Source organism: Dermacentor silvarum, chromosome 5 (genome assembly GCF_013339745.2).
Source record: "Dermacentor silvarum isolate Dsil-2018 chromosome 5, BIME_Dsil_1.4, whole genome shotgun sequence".
Lineage (NCBI taxonomy): Eukaryota > Metazoa > Arthropoda > Arachnida > Ixodida > Ixodidae > Dermacentor > Dermacentor silvarum.
In genome coordinates, this window is record NC_051158.1 from 21708393 (window position 1) to 21727998 (window position 19606).

The window sequence follows — 19606 nt, forward strand, 5'->3', positions numbered from 1 at the left end:
CACGCAACAAAGGTTGCTTGTGTACTGTCAAATGCTCATATTCTGTGGTCTAAAGCTCTCGGCATGGTGCAAAAACGCGTTCGCAGCTAAAGAGATTCATTATGCACGGACATGCATGCAGACGCGCCGTCGGTCGCTGCGAACTCATGCAATCGCTGTATTGAGGCTTCATTATGTTATGTTCCATTTGGTTATACAGACCGCCCACTATAAGAACATATTTCACATAGTTTGCTCTCAGCGATTGCCTACCTTTCACACAAGAGGACGATTTGGCGGACTCCATCACAGCAACCACAAGCAGTGGTGGGCGTTCACTATACGCATTCGGTAAAGAGATAGCGTCTGTAAACCACTGTGTGCTTTCTGTTTGTCCAAGATTACTATTTTGGCAGTAAAAAACTTCCCTAGTTTAGAGAGTACTTAAAGAAATGTCCAAGAGGGCGCCAGTGTAGTTTTTATAGAGCACCAACAGCCAAACCTATGAGGAGCGCGCCGCGTTATCTCTTGTACTACGCAAGCGAGGCCACTCAACCTAAGGAGAGTTTGCATTTGGGCTTAGTTGGTACATGAATTCAAAATTTCTTTCCTGACACCGTTTTAAACTTCAAAATGGAGGAACTGAGTGTGCCAAAAACCGAAGCTTGCCTTCAGCCCCAACTGCACATAGACCATCCCACGTAAAACACTTAGAGAAAAGGGCCATGTAGTGCACCCAAGAAAGCTTGTTAGGTGGCATCAGCAGCATCATCAGGACGGGGCGATATTGTGCAACGGACGTGACGATGAAGAGTCCTAAAAAGACAATGAAATCAAAAGAGACGGCTTATTTGCCAGTGGTATATACATATATTACTCCACATCTGTACAGTTGAATCAGGCGGAAACATTTCCTGCGAATTAAAGTCAAGTTGGTATTTCCGAGAAGTCTGTTTCGATTACGGAACTTCCCGTCACACTGTTTGTGGGTGTGTTCAAGATGTTTCTTGCGTCCCTAGCTTTTCTCATCTTCAACTCTTCTTCTTCTGTCCTCGGCTTGAAGAAGAAACTGTGCCCTGCAAGACGGCCAAAGACAAAAACATCAGCATTGCTGCAAAGCGAAAGTGTTATTGAGGACAGAAAACCGCGTTCACCGTGACGTCAGACTGGCGTCATCACATGTGCCATAGCTGCGAGATAGCGTCTTTAAAAGGGCTGTCACTGAATAAACGCACGCAGTGTTCCCGTTCTTGTGTAAGCGTTCTTCAAGCTCCTGGCCGTCTGGCCAAACGCCATACCGGCCGGTAGCAAGCTATAACAATGGCGACGAGCACCGAACCAGCACCTTAATGACGGCGAACACTCCTGCCATGGCGTACCAAGTTATAACAAGCATCAATTCAATTCGCACACAAACACTGTCTCAATGCCGTTTCCCTCCTAAATCGAGCATCAATTTTCTTGCAACACATTACCCAAATTAGAAAGTTCAGTTGCAGGGTTTAATGCCCCCAAGCAACTTGGGTTACGAGAGACAGTGTCGGAGAGTGAGCCCATCGAAATGTGGCCGCCACGGCAGGGGATCGAACTTCCAACCTTGTGCTCAACAACAGATTGCCATAGCCATTACACCAGGTTACAACTACAGTTGAACCTCGATAATCATGATGCTGCATGAAACACAAAAATGCCTACCTTCGTCACATCCGAGTTAACTTAAGCACATGCTCATTACATGCTGGAATCGGTGGGAAACATTTTTGATTTACTTTGTTATATCCAATAATTCGCTCTATCCATGTTTGTTATACGAGGTTCAATTGTAAACTGTAACATCCCGTTTCCATGCAAGACATGTGTGCTATCAGAATTAAAAACATATTAAGCTGCGGAGTCTAACGTCCACAAATCAACTCGCGGGCTGCAGGAAACAGTATAGCGAAAGCTTCAGCTTAATCTCGACAGTGTGAGATTCTTCAATGTGCACCTAAAACACAATACGTGAGCATTTTCACATTTTGTTCCTCACTGAAATGTGGCTGGCATGGTCTGGAATTGAACCTGTGACCTTCGCTGCTTGGCAGCAGAGCACCATGGCCACTGGGCGGCCATGACGGGCTCAGAATTAAAGGGGACATTAAATAGAAAAAATTACTTAAGCTGTGTAAGTAAGTTAAGCAGTCTGCAATACCAAAAGAGCCACTCTGACAATGAATACAGGCCTGGCAAGACATTGAAACGGAGACGGGTGGCAACGCCACCGTAATGCCACGACGCCAGATCGCCTTGGTGTCGTGGGTTTTGATGGCGTCTGCTCAGGCTTAGTTAATTGGTCATTGGCAAAGATGGACTACCGTATTTGCTCAAAGACAGGTTGAACACAAACGCAAGTCGACCCCTATACATTGAACTTTCCGAGTAAAAAAATAAATAAATGATAACTCGTATATAGACTGACCCATATTTTCATAGAAAAACAAGATTAACATGACTCATCTCTATTTACTGTAAGCTCGGCTACTAAATCTCGCTAGTCACAAGATGCCACAAGTTGTCCTCGCCAGATGAAGCTTCGCAGCTGCCCTAGGCACCCCAAAGAACATTGTCCTCGGTGCCGTCAAGTGCATTGGATATGCAGCAATTCTTAAAGCCAGCCTGGCTAATCTCCGGACTGGCTTTACGGTGGGCGCGACAGATGAACTCCGTTAGCTCAGTGCTTTTGCTAGCTTTGTTCACTAATATAGGTTGAGATTCTTCAATGAATATAGGTCAATGCAGCTCTTATGGGTACATTCTCGAAAAAAAAAGAAAAAAAAAAGGTCGGCCTGCATTCGAATAAATACGGTACATTGTGCGCTGTTAAAAACGAGCCAAATAGTACTAAACTCGGCAAGTTTCAAGAACATTTACTGAGCCGCAATGCCTCAAATGCGAGAATAATACTTTGAAATGCATGACATCGCACTGACATACCGGCACTGGGGTTTTGGAGCGAAATCCAAGAAGTAGAACTTTGACCTTTATTTTCGCTTCTAATTATCAACCTACAGTCGAATCTTGTTAATTTGAACATGCTTAATTCGAACTTCTGGTTTTTTCGAACTGATGCTGTGGTCCCGGCAAAGTTATGTGTATTCCAATGGGCGAAAACGCCCGGTAATTCGAACGCGAAAGCATTTGCGACGGTTAATTCGAACATACCGGCACCGACAATGCTCTCAGCAGCGCGCCAAATCACGTGGCGGCGCCTCTGACCGGCATTGCTCCGAAAAGGTTAGGCGAGACCCCTCAACGCCGCGCAGAGGAAAAAAAAAAAAAAAAAACGACAGAGAGAAGAAGAACCACGGCGGAGATTTCACTCTGTCACACAAGGTCGCCGTTTCTGCGTCGCGCCGGAACACGCGTGTACGTGCCGACGTCTCAGCCAACGCTGCGGCGCAGAGGGAAGCAACGGCGGAGGCCCAGTCCGGCCAACGAAACTGCCCACGCCGGCCAACGCCTCGCTTCAACGGCAGAAAACGAAACTTCAGGGAGCGGGCTAAGCTGCCGCCGGGCGCGCACGGAGACAGTCGAAGGTGAGGGAGCTACGAGGGAGCGCGAGGGGAGCCACCGAAGCCACTGCCACCGAAGCGACGGGGTTGCCGAGGCCAAATCCGCTTCCCTGCCGCCCTCCTCCCTCACCTTCGACGGTCCCCGCGCGTCGGCGCCGCCCGCTCCCTGAAGTTTCGTTTTCTGCGACCGTTGGCCTACGTGGGCAGTTTCATGGCCCTCACTCGCTATGTGCTTGCGCACCGAGATATTTCACGACTCGCACCGTTCGTACGTCGTGCTATGGTGCTTTAATACTTCAAAAATAAGTCCTTCCTTTAATTCGAACTTCTTTAATTCGAACTTCATTTAATTCGAACAAATTTTCGGGCCCCTTCAAGTTCAAATTATCAAGATTCGACTGCACGAAATCAGCAAAAAATGACAGCACCAAAATAATATTCAGTGTTTCTAAGAAACAAGAGCTACTTGACCAACAGCATGCATGTTCAAGGTAGTAAAGCACAGCAAGGATATTCAACACACGCGAAGAAGAGATGCTGGAAACGGTGATGACATACCTTCGCAATTTTCGAAGTTCTCTTTTACCCGGCTACGACAGCACGGTTTGCAGAGATTGTAGACACACTTTGTACACTGCAACAGAACAGACATGAATTTTGAAGACTATGCGAGTGTCACACCCTACACTACTCTCATTTTAGGAAGTCGTGACCATGCCGATTCTCATATGAACTCAGAAAAAAAAAAAAAAAACTACAATGCAAAAAAGCTAATTCTCACGAACTGCATTCCGGAACGTGTTGTTTCGAGTTACTCTTGCTGAGTATTTTCCATTTTTACTATGACAATACGTACTCTTAACTGCGAGAAACAAATATTTGCTTTGCTTTAACCAACATTGCCTCGGATCTTTAATTTTCGGTTTCAATACAAAGCAGTAGAAACTTGCTGAAATAAAGTGCAGCCAATCAAATTTAGATTTACGTTGTTATATCTGATAACTGATCATATCCATGTTGGTTACGTCAAAGTTCCGTCGTACAATACAAATTACCGAAGAAGAGAAATATCTCTGCTGACACCCACCCTGGGATTGGGGCACTTGGCACAGGGCACAAACTGCTCACGGTTGGCGAAGGCCTTGCGGGGGTTCTTGCGCAAGCGCTTGAGCTGCTTTCTGGACAGGCTGAGCAGATCCAGGTCGACGGGGCGCTTGATGGCTGCTGTCAGCTCCAGGAGCTTCTGGTATTCCGCATTCAGGTCTCGCTTCGTCTCCTGGACCACCTCAGGGCTGGCAGTGCAAAGCAAAAAAAAGCACTGAAAATCAGGAACTGTATGGCGGATGCGAGATGCTTCATGCATAGCAAAACATGCGACTGACTGGCGACTGACTGCCACTTTGCTGCTGGCCTGGTGCGATCAAGAAAAGGGCCAAATTGTACACGCAAACTTGAGTGATGCCCCCATAAAGAATATAAGCATTTCTGCATCCCACTCTCATCAGAATGCGACAGACGCGGCCTGGAATCACACCTGCAACTCCGTGCACCGCAGCAGACGGCCATAGCTGCCAAGACAAGTTGCACAAGTGCACTCTGCATGGTGGGCTGGAAAGAGTAGCAGCACAGGTGGTGGTGCAGTGGCACTGGCATTTACACTTAGGCCCTAATCCTAAGACGAAGATGATGCCAAAAATGCGTGCTTATAGCGTTCCCGGCTCCGAGGCTGAGCCGACGTCCCATTCAGCCGCTGACCGTGTCAGCCAGAGGCACTCGCCTCAGAGTGATCTTCGTATAAAAGTGGGCACGGTTGCCTCGCTGCCGACCCCCACAGTGGCAATAGCCTCCCTACCTTGGCCAGTTCACCTGCTACCAAGTTCACATGCTACGTGACGGCGGTGGTTGGAATCCGCCACCATGAGCTGGCTGACACTCCCAGGGTCCAATCTCATACGCATGCACTAATACCCAGGAAAGTTGGAGGAGGATAGCCGCCGCTGTAGCTCAATTGGTAGAGCATCACACACATAATGCGGAAGATGTGGATTCGGCTCGCATTGGTGAGAAGTCATCTTTGTATCCACTTTAAGTCCCTTTTTCCCTATATCTTTACATATCAAGTAGAAACCACACGTAATTTCCCCTATGCTTTATGCGGTCGTGTCCTTTCACCGACTGCGCTGCGAGTGTTCCCAACATGAATATCCATACCTGAGCTTTGCAACAACTCTGCCAGCACTATGCAGAAGAAACCTCACCTGGGTCTCACATACGGCTGGCAGATCCAGGGCGGGAAAGGAAGGTCAGCCTGCGGAGAGTTGTAATCTGGGTCCCAGGTTTTGTCCTGCAACGGGGTAGTACCATTTGCACTGTTGAATTATACGTGTTAACATCAGTGAACAGTGACAAAGCACCGAGGCAAGTAGAGTGAATACTCGTAATTTTGCACAGAGGTCACATTTCACGGTGCACGCTGCTTAATGCCACGTTCAGATGCATTACTTGCCCAGAATAAGCCAGAACTTTAAGGAATCATGACAATGACATATGGGTCACTGACATCATTTCTCAATGTTCTGACTTATTCTGGGCAAGTAAGAACTTTAAGAAATTACGACAAAGACACATATGTCATTGTCATAAGTTCTTAAATTCAGAACTTTTGTCCAGAACCAATCAAAGATACCATATTTATAGCTGTAAGGCCAGCACTTTCTTTCTTTCTAGGTTTCACCCCCCCCCACACACACACTTTTTTGCAGGGTGTGGGCCTTACACGAGGCAGGCTTATGACTACTCACTGAAGTCTCTTACTGTGCTCAGTCTGCTATGCAGAATAACGCAGCCACTTACAGCCCACTATAAACACTTTTATTCGATCATCCCGTCGCTACCGCTGCTTTCGCGTTGTTTGACAACCTCGCATCATTGACAGGCTCCCCGGTCCTCCTCAATGCCATCCATATTGTGGGAGATTGAAGCTTGAAGCTCTTGATGACGGTATCAAATGAAACCACACACCATGCGTTCAATGTCCGCACGCAGAGTTTTGGCTGTGATGCCCTCTAAATGTGCCCGAAAACAGAAATTCAGATGAACAGGCTAAACTACAAGCCACAGCACAGCTGACACTGTTGAAGTTTAATGGATCTATGCTGCGAAATCCTTGGATTATGGTGGTCGCATGCAGGACAGCAGGTACCCATGTGATATTCAGTTAAACTATTTTCCGACGTTATTGCCCCTAAAGTGGGGTGCTGGTCTTGCACGAGGGTGGGCCTTACATGAGTAAATATAGTATGTGTCATCTGCGGCGGTGCCAGGCATAACAATGTCGGTGTCGATGCATTGAAATTCTGGCTCCTTCAGCCATTGTTAGGGTAAAACATGGCATGCATACTGTTTTGCTGCTGCAGTGAGACATGGCTCCACTGGTTCCTGCAACATCAACATTCTTTGCATTGGGTTTCCACCAACAATGTGCACTTCAGGTTTATTATTCTCAGCGAAACAGCCATGCAATGCATCCAAACATCATATCAAACTGCGTGCACTGGAAAATTCCATCCCTGCGTAAAATATGAACGCAAACAAGCCGTTAGATTTTCAGGGAGTTTTTTTAGGACGAATTTAAAACACAAAATGACAGGTACATGCACTAGCTTCCAACTAAAGTTTAATGTCAGGCACTTCGAATAAATATAAAGAGCAACACAAGTCAAAAGAAGTAGAAAAGAAACCAGCTAATCACATGGTAGTGTCAGAACGTGCGTAGTGTCAACAATAACTGAACAGTCACCAGCTGCCATCAGCTGGTGACAGCCTCGCTCTGTACAGTGTTACAGTATGCAGTGTTGCTCTGTATATTTATTCAAAGTGTCTGGCATTAAACTTTAGCCGGAAGCTTGCGCTTGTGCCTGTCATTTCGTGCTTCAAGTTCTTCCCAAAATACTGTGCTAAAAATCTAACAGCTGTGGATTACCAACTAGCACGAAGCAACGCCTTGCAAACAAGCCGGTGATCTAGCTGAACGAGTCATGTGCACCTGGTGACACTACTTAGCAATAGTTAGTACACAAGGAGATAAGATGCATTCCCCAGCAGTTAGTGCGTCAAACCATGCTCGAGACGCACCTGAAACCGATCCCTTAGCGCAGTGGCAACCTCTTCGAACGTCTCGACAGTGTTCGCCTTGGCAAGCTTTTCCCTCAAGTCCACATTCTCGGGCATTGTCATGCTGAATAGGAGAGAGAACAAAAACAGAAGCATAGTTAGGCACGTAACCGTAAAAGCTCGAAGGGGGGGGCACGTGCAGCACACACAGTAATGCGAAATTGTTGTATCTAGACCGACAGTGCACAGATGAAATGGTTTTTCGGTATTTTTTGAGATTGCAGACATAAATATTTTTCATTCACTGAACTCAGAAAAGCAATAATTGTATTACTGAGAATGCTGTCGCGATCACAAAAGCTGCTTGCGATGATGCTGCATGATGACATTGCAGCAGCATCGCGGAAGCGAGAGCAAGTGATTGTTCACTGCTTTTGAGACGAGATTGTAAATTCCCTGCAGCACGCAGTGCAATAATATTTGGCTCACATGTTCGCAGGAGCCTCATTAACAGATCGGCAACATTTTCTTACTATGTTCGAAAAAAAGTGTTTCAGGGCCCCTTAAACACCTCGTAGCAATTTGAATCAAGAGAATATTCTAAGGCATCACAGCTACAGGGTTTTCCCTGTGCCAAGCTGCATTTGGCCCGGGTTTTTGAACCACCAAGATGAGTCCCGTCTAAATCAGAATGTTTGGTTACTTACTCCTGGTGCTTACACCACAAATAATGCCATGACCAGATACAAACATAGCAAGCTCTGAATCTGCTATATGATAATTGTTGAATGCAATATTTTCATAGCACTGTCATCAGGCTCTGTGCTCATTTTAGGCCCCAAACCTACTATATCAGAGCGTACAGTGATCTGCCAGGAACATTGCATTAGTGCCTCCCCAGGGCACGTGACAGAACAAAGATACAAAAGATACATTTTGTCGCAGGTAACGGCGAAAATAATTGTCGTCAATGTGGAAGGTTTGCTTACCAGTGGTGGAGAAGCTTGAAGCAGTGCCCCCGGATGTACGAGGTAGGACACGGATATTGTCGGACCAGCTCCAGGTATTCCAGCGCTGCCTCCCAGACGGGACGTTGATTTCCGGTAAACAAGTACGGATTATGCAGGTTGCCCTCTGAAAACATTATCGATGTATATAGCTTTGAAAATGCACGCCATGAAGATGTAAGTATAAAAACATGTGCCTGCTTACAGAACAGCAATGGGCGTACCAGAAACGCGGTACATTTGTGATCAAAGCTTTGCAACATGATGCCAGATACACCTGCCTTTGAATCTGAATAAAATGCTATTGCATTAATAAAAAAAAAAAACGAAGGTTTGGATGAATCAGCAGCTTCTCACTCATGATTTAAAGCTCTGACAATACTTCCACAAACCCAAAAGGCAATATATTTTAACCTTAACAGTTAAAGAAATGACAAGAAAATATGGTCACAGCTGTTGACATGCTCCAACCAACAGAAGTAGCCCTGCAGGCTAACCGGAAGAAATGATATCGATCTGCAGCTAATATAACAGCCAAAGTAACAACAGCTGAAGTAATATCACTTTGCACAAAACATTTGCTGTTTGCACCAAGTGTGCGGGGACACTAGAGTCTCACACGACCCCTGATGTTGTTTACCCCGCATGGCTCTCGCGTCTCCTGTAATCCGGCTTCTCTGCGTAGCTAAGCACTGCCTGCGGGCGGTGTGGTTGCAGATTAGTATGAGAGATTGTGCGATTGTTGCGCTGCTAATGCCACCTAACAGCAGGGTTACTCAGGCGCAAGGAGTACATAGCTGTCTCTTTGGCTTGGGGTCAGCGGCGTGCGCGCTCATCTCGCACCCTGACCGGCACGCTTCGGGGGACCGTTACAAGAAAGGCTTCGGAGCAGGACACCGGGATGGATGAACCCTTTCGTTCCAACGTGCCACTGTTCGTGTGACCGTACACGCGAACGATTAGGCGTTGGTGTCTAGCATGGGGGCAAACATGTTCGCTCGATATTCTGTCGCAGCGAGTCAAACTTGCTTGATTCGTCAGCGCCCATCGGCATGTTCTATTGGTAGTAGTTTGGCTAGCAGGCACTAGTGTATGAAAGGTGCAATAAATGTCTTTTTGATTGTTTGCACTGCTGTGTTGTGGTTCCTTTGACCCAAGAGCACATTTGAGACCTCACAAGTGACAACAACCCCATGAGCTCTCTAACTTTCTTGAGAAAGCTGATACTCTTGATACAATACACAGTGTCAGAGCAACACAATTAGAATCGAAATCTCACCGGCTGACATTACTGCATCAACTCCGGTCTCCTCAAGGCATCGAAGAGCATCTTGCAGATACTGGATGTTTCCATTGGCGATCACAGGGATCTTGACATTCTGCCTGTAAAAGTACACGATCAGAATGTCAAGGGAATTAAATGGGAAATGCATTGCTAATTAAAACGAGGTCAGTTTAGGCACTGGTATTTAGCTGTTAATATTAGGTAAAAGGGGACAGTTTGGATATGTCATAGCCGCCGTGTGCATAGACTAGCTTTAGGCAAGTTAAATGTTTTTAAACAAAAAGGCACAGCACAGGCAGATAGAGCCAACAACTACGTTGACGTCGCTCCTCTTACTCGCTGCTCACGGCGTTGAACAACAATCTTTGCCGAGCACCTACTGTTAAAGACTCAGCTGCGCTTGTTAGTTTCACCTTCCGACAAAAACCATGCCCTTAAAATATGTCTAATATATTTCCAGCCTGTGCTGAATGTGAAGGGTAGTGCCACTGCATTTTCACGCCGTCCTACTCTGCAGCTTGTCTGTATGTAGTTCATTCGTTAGAACATCCCCTGCACCATTCCCTTTCACCAAGTAATAGTTGACAAAGGCAAAATTAATTAAAATTCTCTGAAAGAGAGCATTTGCACTGTACTTTTAGTTCCCTGAACATATTAGCAGGGAAAAAAAAATCTGCTGTTTTACATTGCAAAACCACGATCTGATCATGAGACACACCATAGTGGAGGCTTCTGGATTAATTTTGATCGCCTGCGGTTCTGTTAATGTGCACCAAAAGCGCGGCGAACAAGTGTTTTTTGCATCCCACCATCTGAATGCAGCCTCCAGGACTGGGATCGAAACTGTGACCACATGCCATGCAGCACGATGCCGTAGGCACCGAGCTACCATGGCGAGTATTCATGGAAAAGTAAGGCAAGGAAGCTCACTTCACTGCCTTGATGTGTTCCCAGTTTGCAAGACCAGTGAACGGCCCTTTCTGGTCTCTCGTCCGGCCATGGACAGTCAGCACCTGAAACCAGCAATTGAAATAGCATTCTCTCCACTGCAGCTACGCTACCACACGGTACGGAGCGCAAAAGATAAATTGCAAAGCCTGAAGTCAGAGCTGCGTGGCTGTTACGGGACTTTATTCACAATAACACCTTAAAGGAGAAGACAATATAATAACGTTTCGAAGGTCAAAAACTGCTAAACAGTTTGCCCGAACATAATGCGGATCAGCAAGAAATTCGTGCAACACAAACCTGACACCCAGCAGCCTCAAGCATCTTGGCGTACTCGACAGTCTTCTCGACTTCTGGAAACACTCGCACTTTGCAGGTGATCGGAATCTCAAGCTCCGTGTGTAACTTGTTCACTGCAAGATTAGTTGAGGGCAAAAGAAGGCGACTATGAGCCAAACGAGCAGATGATTCGCTCTTCTCTAGGAACAGCCCATGACAAATAAGTTTAGCAAAAAGCAAAATGAAATGACCCACATGGGATAACTTTGGGTGTTCGATGAGTGTAAAGATAAAAAAATTAACCCGTTGATTAGCACAATCAAATAGCAATGTCATTCTAATTAGTTTATTTGACAACTCTAATTGAGGCTCCTTGCCAGCAGTGATAAAACACGGGATTTGTACTATCACGATTGAAAAACGTCACAGACAGAGACTGCAATAATGGTAACCAAACTACTTTACTGTACCCATTCTGGAGAGGAGGTCCCACTCGTCCTGAAGAAAAGCCCCGTAATGCCCAGCACGGGCGATGGCTTGGGGGCAGCCCAAGTTGAGATCAACTGCACAGCACTGGCCAACCACCATGCGGGATGCCTCGAACAACACGTCGGGGTCATTGGCACAGAACTGCAATACAGGCGTGACACTCTGTGGTTAGAATCCAAAACAGACAAAGGGTGAAGATGGAGTCATCAACAGTTGGGCAAATAAGGTTGGCAGTGTGGGAAATGAGGATAAGGGATGGAAAGATGACAGTGATAGGAAGGACAAGAGCCAAGACTTGTCTTCTTCAGGTGAGGTGAAAGCTTCATTTATTTTTTAGTCAAACTATGTAGATGTTCTCGAGTTTTTTTTTTTTTTTTTTTTTTTCACCACGTACAGATACTGTGTTTACGCTTAATGACCGAGCACTAACGTTTCAGAGCTGTTTTTGTCAAATAAAATAAGTCTGTCGGTATCGCAGATTTACAAACTAGTTAATGCTCAAGTCACGACGCGCGCGACTTACAACCACAGCAAACGGTTATTGCATTAGGAAACAACGACTTCACGGAGGCTTGCGTCCTTAGAGTGGTGAGATTTGTCTTCACGATGATCACACAGCACGAACTGCCGCAGCAAAAATACTTGCAACGAATGCAGCCGTTATGAATGTTTGTCGTCCTATGCATGCACTGCACCCAACTGCGGCATCTCAATGATAACGCACATTAGGTCAAGCTGAAAATCAATACGAAGCGAACACAGAATCATGGCAGCGCAAACTCAACCTCACGATGTCACAGCACTGTACGATACTAAATTAAGTGTGGTGAACGAGAAAGCTAAAACAGACGGGGACGGGTTTAGGCACGAAAAGCTGCGGCAAATAGCGCCGCTACATAAACGAAGAACTGCACTGGAGCACAGCGATATGCTTCCAGATTATTCATTCTTGCGGCCAAACGAAACTGATGTCAACGTAACGTGTGTTAAGTGCGCGTCGTTTGCCCACCTGAACAATGAGCGGAGTGTCCTCGTCACAGGTGGCCAAAGTCTCCTTGCGATACTTGGGGTCCTTGAGAAACACGGCCGCGTGAAGCATCGGTGTGTAGCACAGTTGAGCGCCGTGTCTGCGGCTCAACAGCCGCCAGGCTAGCTCGCTCTGGTCGACCATCGGTGCGACGACAAACTTGGGACTCTTCAAAACTTGCGTCCAGAACTCGTAGCCCGACAGTTTCTCCGGCATGGTGGCTGTCGCTGTGACGAAACTAAAACCTAAACTGTGCGCACTGTTTACTTCGCAAAATGCACGTGCAACGCACGAGCGTGCACAATCGCGTCACGCAAAAGTTGTGGCGGCTACGGCTGCTGGGATTTAGCAGCTGGATTGTGTTGGATCGTTACTAGATAGCTAGTAGTCTACTATGCTATTTGATGGCGGCTATTACGTCGTTAAATGGCTCTTGCGGCTTTTGGTCGCCCGCTGTACCGTAAAAGCACATGCAGCATAACCTGTAAATGCATTAGCATGACAACCATAGCTTGTACAGTCGGCGTCTGTACGTTGGCGGTTAGATACATCCGGGCGTGCATCCGGGCAGGGCCAGCGTTGATTGATGTTTGTTTCGCTTTCACAAAACAAGTAGCATCCAAAGCGATCCAAAGCCTTTTCTAGATCCACAATAATGGCAGCCCACGTGGATGTCAAGCGGGTGCGTGCTTGTTTACAAAATTAACAAGTTGTTCTACTTCTGAAACTTCCTTAACTATTTCCTACTCAGAATCGGATGTGTCGCCGTTCCCACGGCCAAAACTACCGCGCGCTGATAATCGCGTTCTGTCGTTTTTCAGGTTGTGGAGTCTATAAAGGCGCTCAGGACCATAGAGCGCAAGCACCAGACCAAGAAGTCCGTTAAGAATATTCTGGACGAGGACACGGCGCTGGAGCATGATGTATATCTTCAGTTCACCCTGAAGAAGATTCCCTACAACAAAAGCACGCAGTGGATCAAGATGTAAGTCGTGTAAACACGCTGAGCTTGCGGTCTGCGAAACTCAAACGGCCTGTTTTGCGCAGGTCCTGCGATTTGTGCTGATCGCTTGCGTACAAATAGCTTTATCGGTATTCGTGGCAGCGGCAATGATTGACAGCCTGTATGATCCGTTTTGAACGTTTCAGAAATTTGCCACACAGCCTAGAAAATGACAAATCGGAAATTTGCCTCTTCACCGGTGATCTCGACAAAAAGGACAAGCGCTCTGACCACGAACTGACGGTGGATCACTACAAGGAACTTCTGGCCGACGCTGGCGTCACGAGGAACATTGAAGTTAGTACCATGAGTTAGTACCATGAAATGGCGGTTATGAATTCATAACCTGTTGTAATTTCGCAGCAGCACTTTGTAATATGACCGTTGTGTACCTTTGCAATGTTTTCAGCTGGCGTTGCAGCTGCTCTCGGTCAATAAGTTTTGTGTTCATGTGTGAGGAAGTAAATAATGGACTCACCCATTCATTGGTTGATAATCTCTTTTTTTTTTTTTTTTCACTTCTACCAAGGTGCATTGTAAAGTAGGCCACTGCATGTCGTAATGAACAAGTGTTATTGTGCCTACTTCAGTGGTATTACGAGCCGTTATATTTCTCCAACGATGTATGGGAGACTCCACCTTGTGAAAAGTTGCTGCAGTGTGAAACAGTACTGGTGGTAGGGCACCTATTGCCATTGGTGCACATACATGTTCTCACACAAATGGTGAAATCTTTCTAGTATGGCATTATAAAACACAGTGCTAAAATTGCTGCATCTAATCAAATACATCATTGAATACATTATTATTACACTATGCTTTAGAAAGTCACTTTATGGTGCACTATGCATTTACACTTTCAACAATTATTTTTTTATTGTTATTACAGCAATCCTGAACACGGGATCCATTTAGCATCTACAGCGATCGTTACCTAGGCGTCGTGTTAAGAGCAGCTTCAGAAAAAGCTTATTGAAAATATACCTCTTGAATATGCATGCAGGTACTTATAAAGGTGGCCAGGCTTTATAAGCCAGGTTTAAAAATACCTGTTATAAGCCAGGTTCTTGTAAAAAGTGTTGCTGAAAACAATACATAAAGTTGCATCTGTAAGCAATGACAGTGTGGAGCACAGTTATTTAAATGAAAGACCAGAAGATGTGCTTCATGAAGGCAACATTTATCCAATTATCTTTGTAAGTGGTCTAACAAGTGCGGTTGGCATGGTGCGTCTATTTTGGTGGTTTCTGTTCCTCTATGACACCTTTTCTTGCTCATTAATAAAAAAAAAAAAAAACATTGAGACACTGTGCTTGTGCTTAATGTTCTAGTGTGGGAATTACCTGCAAACACACAATTCTTTTTTGCTTTCAGATCATACCACTGCGCCAACTCAGGACAGAGTACACGCCGTACGAGAGCAAGCGCAACCTCTGCGCAGGCTACGATGTCTTCCTGGGTGACAGCAAGATACTACCCCTGTTGCATCGTCTGCTTGGAAAGACTTTCTTTGCCAAGAACAAGTATGTCCGAATTCTTACTTGACTTGGCCATTTCCTTGTGCATGTTGCTTGTCCACGTGTACGCCTCTGAATTCACTAGGCTGTTCAATATTTTGGCCAGGCAGAAAGCTGTACTGGAGGAAAATGAAGTAATGTTATTAGATTCTTTACTGTAGTTGATATGTTACGAATCCTTTGAAAACACAATAGTCACTTCAGTTGCATGTGTACAGCTTCAACCTTCTCTTTATGTACTATCAGTATCAAAGCACAAAGTCTGAAAAAAGAAAAGCTAATTTTTCATGAAGCCTTCAATTCAAAAGTGCAGCATGCAGTGACATGTGAGGCCAGCCTACTGATCCACTCTTTCATAGATGGCATATATGAACTGCACAAAAATTTACCGTAGGTCTCGTGCAAAACCGGCACTCCGTAAATGGTTGCTTGCATGCTCAGCCTTGCTCCGATGTGCCAGTTGTTACGAGTCTCGAAATCCCGTAAGAAAGCCATGCCCCGATTTATGGGACCACAAGCTTTACCTGAGCACATGCTGTGCGAGTGGCAGCTGGTTAATAAAAAAAAATATGCTGGGCTACATGTTTGATGCAAGTAAATGATAGTTTAAATTAGTGTTGATGAGACTCTCCAAGGCAGCCACAAAATGGGTGTCGCTCTTGTTTTCAGGTTACCAAGGCGCATTGACTTGGCTTCGAAGCACCTCAGGCGCGACATCGAGGCAGTGTTGTCCTCCACAGAGCTCCCACTTCGGGGAGAAGGAACGACCAGGTGGGAATTTGCTGTCATTTTTAGATGACGAATTTGCTTGGTGTGTTGCCATGTATGGCGTCGTGTTGCGCCGCCGCCCTTACCTCATCGCTTGCTGCCAAAACATCCGCGCAGCACGGTGAAGGTGTGCAACCTGGCCATGAGCGACACCGATGCCGCCGAGAACGTGATGGCCGCCTGCGAGACATTGGGCTGCCGCCTGCCTGGCGGCTGGCCCAACGTGCTCTCTCTGCACATCAAGACGCAGAAGTCGCCCGGTCTGCCCCTCTACATGTCATTTGGTAGGTCACTAACTTGCACCACGTTTCACGTGATCAACCCCGGTTCTTCTCACTCTATTGGTTTATTGTTCTTAACGATTCTGGATTCAGTTAACCCATCTGGGCTCGCTTGCATGGACATGACAGGTGAGAGAAAGAGTATCAGCGCGAAAGAACACAGACGAACAATGGACACGTAAACAGGACTGGTGCCCATCTTGTCTACTTGTCCCTTCTGCATCCCGTGTTTTTCCGTGCTGCCCTGTCTATACTTTAATAATGAACCAACTAGCTCAAACAAAAGATGTATTGAGAGAAAGAGATTGGTTGACAGAGAAGAGGAAAGCCTGCTGGCCAAACAATTACTGCATAGCACATGACTGACACCTGAACATCGGTGATCAGTATGGGGGAGGGTGAAGAGACAGAAAGATTGAAGAGACAGGGATATGCTTATGGTAGCGATGTGCAACGGCCCATGCTAACTGTCGTTGAGCTGCTGCTCGGTCACCATCGTTTCTCGCTCATGTGACATGCAAGTACAGAATCAAGGCCTGTTGCATGCAGTGCAGAGAGCACTAAACTACCGTATTTACTCGATCCTAATACGCGCTCGATTGTAACGCAGACGCAGATTTTCGTACTTTGAAAATGCAGTACCCTCGATTGTTCCCTCAGCAGGTTTTTCTGGTAAAAGAGACAGAAATAGGGATTTGTTGTCACTTTGGAAAAAAATTTTTTTTTAATTAAACTCGGACACCGGCTATAACCAATGTGTCCAACGACGACAAACTTCTGGCACTCGCAGTACAGCAGACCACGGCCTTTGCGATTGTAAGGTGGGATTCGATACTTGGGGTGGTGGGATTTGAACACCACCTGCGCAAACTCTGGATTTGAAGAATAAATGCTTGTTGCATTTAAATATTGCTTCCCATTGGTGATGTCTGCTGTTCTGTACTACCGCTGTACAGGTTCCCGCAATGACATTCGCCTCCCCAAACCACGTCAGCCAGACGACGATGTGGAGGGTGACCTGACCACCATCCCGGGCGCCCGCGTCACAGTGAAACGGACGGGTCAAGTGACGCTTCGTAAGGGTGCCAAGGACCTCACAGATGAGACACTTGGCGACAAGAGGCTCAGGCGCTTGCTCGAGATCCAAGAACAAGGTGCCGAGGAAGCCACACGCCAGTAAGTGCTTCCAAATTGTTTGTCATTGCTGTGCGGCATTCATTTTCTTTAAGGATTCTGCAAGAATAGCACTTTACATCTGCTAGAATCTGCTGAATATTCTTTAAAATCTACTGTAAAAGATTTAAAACAAGGAAGAACATTGTGTTCAGCATGAAGCCAAGGAAAATGTAGGGGAAGTCATTTGTGGTTTCTAATTGAAAATTAGGAAGCCATAAGTTAAAGGGAAATGAAAGTAGACGAAAAAGTAAACTTGCTATCAGCGGCAGCCGAACTCATCTACAGCAATATACGTGCAATGCTCTACCAATAGGTGGTGTCCAGATGCACGCCCCATCGACGGCTCTCTTTGGGTAGCAAAATATTAAAAAAAATCTCAAAGGCTATGCTATTGCTAGCTGCACGTCCCAGAAACGATTGTGGTGAATGCAGCACATCCTTTTAACCACAGTTGTCACGTAGTATTTAAACTTAATGGCAGGCAAACTGGCCAACAAACCCTCGCATGCTACCCGAAGACACCTAAGCTGCCCCAGTCAAGAACCTTGCCATGCAATGAATGAGAAGAAGGGGGAACCGAGCGACCCGGTTCCACTTCTTCTTGTTCATCATGTTTAGTAGAAGTGTTTACAGTAGTGACACTGCCTATGAGGAAAGGTAGATCGAAGACTATTGTCGACAGCAAAGTGCTTATCAACTCGAAAAACACTCAAGTGCTTTAAAACACAAAATGCGTCTTAAGAGTTGTGTGAATGATCACTTTTATGGTATGTCTGTGTTGTCAAGTACGGGCGCTGTAAACCACTCTTTCCATTGTGCCTAAGCTGCAAACTCCTTCAAGATAAGATTCTCAATGTTATGACAGTATTCGCAAGATATTCTCCGAAATCCACGAAGAAATTACAGTTCCTTATAAATCCACTAAACTATTGAGCTGAAGAAAAGTACATTTTGTAAATCAGCTGAAAAACCTGCTGTCCGCTAAATGCCTATTTTTGCCACTACGCACACTGAATATCTGCTGGATCTAGGGGAAAATCTGCTGAAACAGCATTCATGGCAGTGTCCCGAGTGAAACTTCTGCCTGCCTCAGGTTCTAGTAATGAGAGTTGGGGTGTCACTAATCTCATGGATTCACAGCTTTTTTCTAGATGGTGATGTAGAGAAAAAATGAAACTCGTAAACTAGTACTTGTTATGCGAGAGTTGCTTTCTTCTGCGGCACTTCATGCAAACTCAACTTCCCTTCCGCAGGTTCGAATTAAAAGCTAAGTGCCGCAAGCTGCTCATCCAAAGCACCTTGCGCAACAAGAAGTCGCGCAACAACCGACTCAAGGCTTCCAAACATCCAGCGCCCCAAAAGAAGACCACAAAGACGAAGAAGCAAGTTGCCAGACCAAGGAAGAAGGCTGCCAAGCAAAAGTGATCGCGCAATAAAACATCTAGTTACAGTTGTAAGTCTTCAGCTTATGCATATTGCGGGCATGCTGCATCCATGATGCTGCCTGGCAATTAGTACTTTCAGGCTACTACAGGAGGGCCGCAAATATATGAAGCTAATATATAACATCTCCAACAAACAAATAGTACATTGGAATTTATTAAACCCACTGTTCTGATCCAATTCAGCTGGCTTCCTCAGAGTTCAAATGACATATATTGCAGTGGAGAGCAGTGTTATGAAGATGTACCGGTGATAGATCTTTGTAACATTGCATTCCACCGCCATCGATCATTTAATCCTCAGGGGTTAACAGTTCGTTAAAACCTCATAATTAGCACAGGCAATGCTGTAGAATGTTTAGCTTCCAAACTACAGAACTGCATGTGCAGTGCCTAAGACTGGCGTTGATGCACTTCAAAGATTTGGAGAGAATTTTGTAATCCACACTGCAAGCACAAGTTTTCTGCAAGTGCCGTAATAATGGTCTTACTGCCTCACCATAATGTGTTTGTACAAGCCAATCCGGAGCAGAGTGCATTGAGATGATTGACACTTTTACTGCCTGTATTTAGAGCGCAGCTCTTTATGGCTCATTCCTGCGGCGAGCGGCGGCGTAACCAAGCGAACGAGCATGACAGCGAAAGATGAAAGAGCTAACGCAGAGTGTTAGAGATGAAAGACGCGAGCCGTGAACAGTGGAGACCAATGAGAGCGGCCCCTTCAGTGACATGCGCGCGGGA

At 45.9% G+C, this 19606-nt stretch overlaps 2 protein-coding genes across 3 annotated transcripts; one reads left to right on the plus strand and one right to left on the minus strand.

The window, feature by feature from the left end:
* Positions 1 to 826: 826 nt before the first annotated feature.
* On the minus strand, positions 827 to 13033 carry LOC119453035 (tRNA-dihydrouridine(16/17) synthase [NAD(P)(+)]-like). 2 transcript variants are annotated; one of them, XM_037715012.2, is made up of 11 exons: positions 12661 to 13033; positions 11633 to 11792; positions 11184 to 11296; positions 10866 to 10948; positions 9930 to 10033; positions 8633 to 8777; positions 7665 to 7767; positions 5789 to 5874; positions 4659 to 4822; positions 4089 to 4164; positions 827 to 1055 (listed from the first exon to the last, which is right to left on the minus strand). In XM_037715012.2, the coding sequence occupies exons 1-10, from the start codon at positions 12892 to 12894 to the stop codon at positions 4121 to 4123; spliced, it is 1236 nt and encodes a 411-aa protein (XP_037570940.1). In that variant the 5' UTR covers positions 12895 to 13033; the 3' UTR covers positions 827 to 1055; positions 4089 to 4120. The 2 variants fall into 2 exon arrangements, with proteins under 2 accessions (XP_037570940.1, XP_037570939.1); XM_037715011.2 differs by having other exon boundaries at positions 4618 to 4822; positions 12661 to 13032.
* Positions 13034 to 13226: 193 nt separating this feature from the next.
* On the plus strand, positions 13227 to 18880 carry LOC119453036 (ribosomal L1 domain-containing protein 1). Its single transcript, XM_037715013.2, has 8 exons — positions 13227 to 13360; positions 13500 to 13663; positions 13828 to 13978; positions 15056 to 15204; positions 15868 to 15969; positions 16084 to 16250; positions 17204 to 17423; positions 18677 to 18880. The coding sequence occupies exons 1-8, from the start codon at positions 13334 to 13336 to the stop codon at positions 18846 to 18848; spliced, it is 1152 nt and encodes a 383-aa protein (XP_037570941.1). The 5' UTR covers positions 13227 to 13333; the 3' UTR covers positions 18849 to 18880.
* The last annotated feature ends 726 nt before the right edge of the window (positions 18881 to 19606 follow it).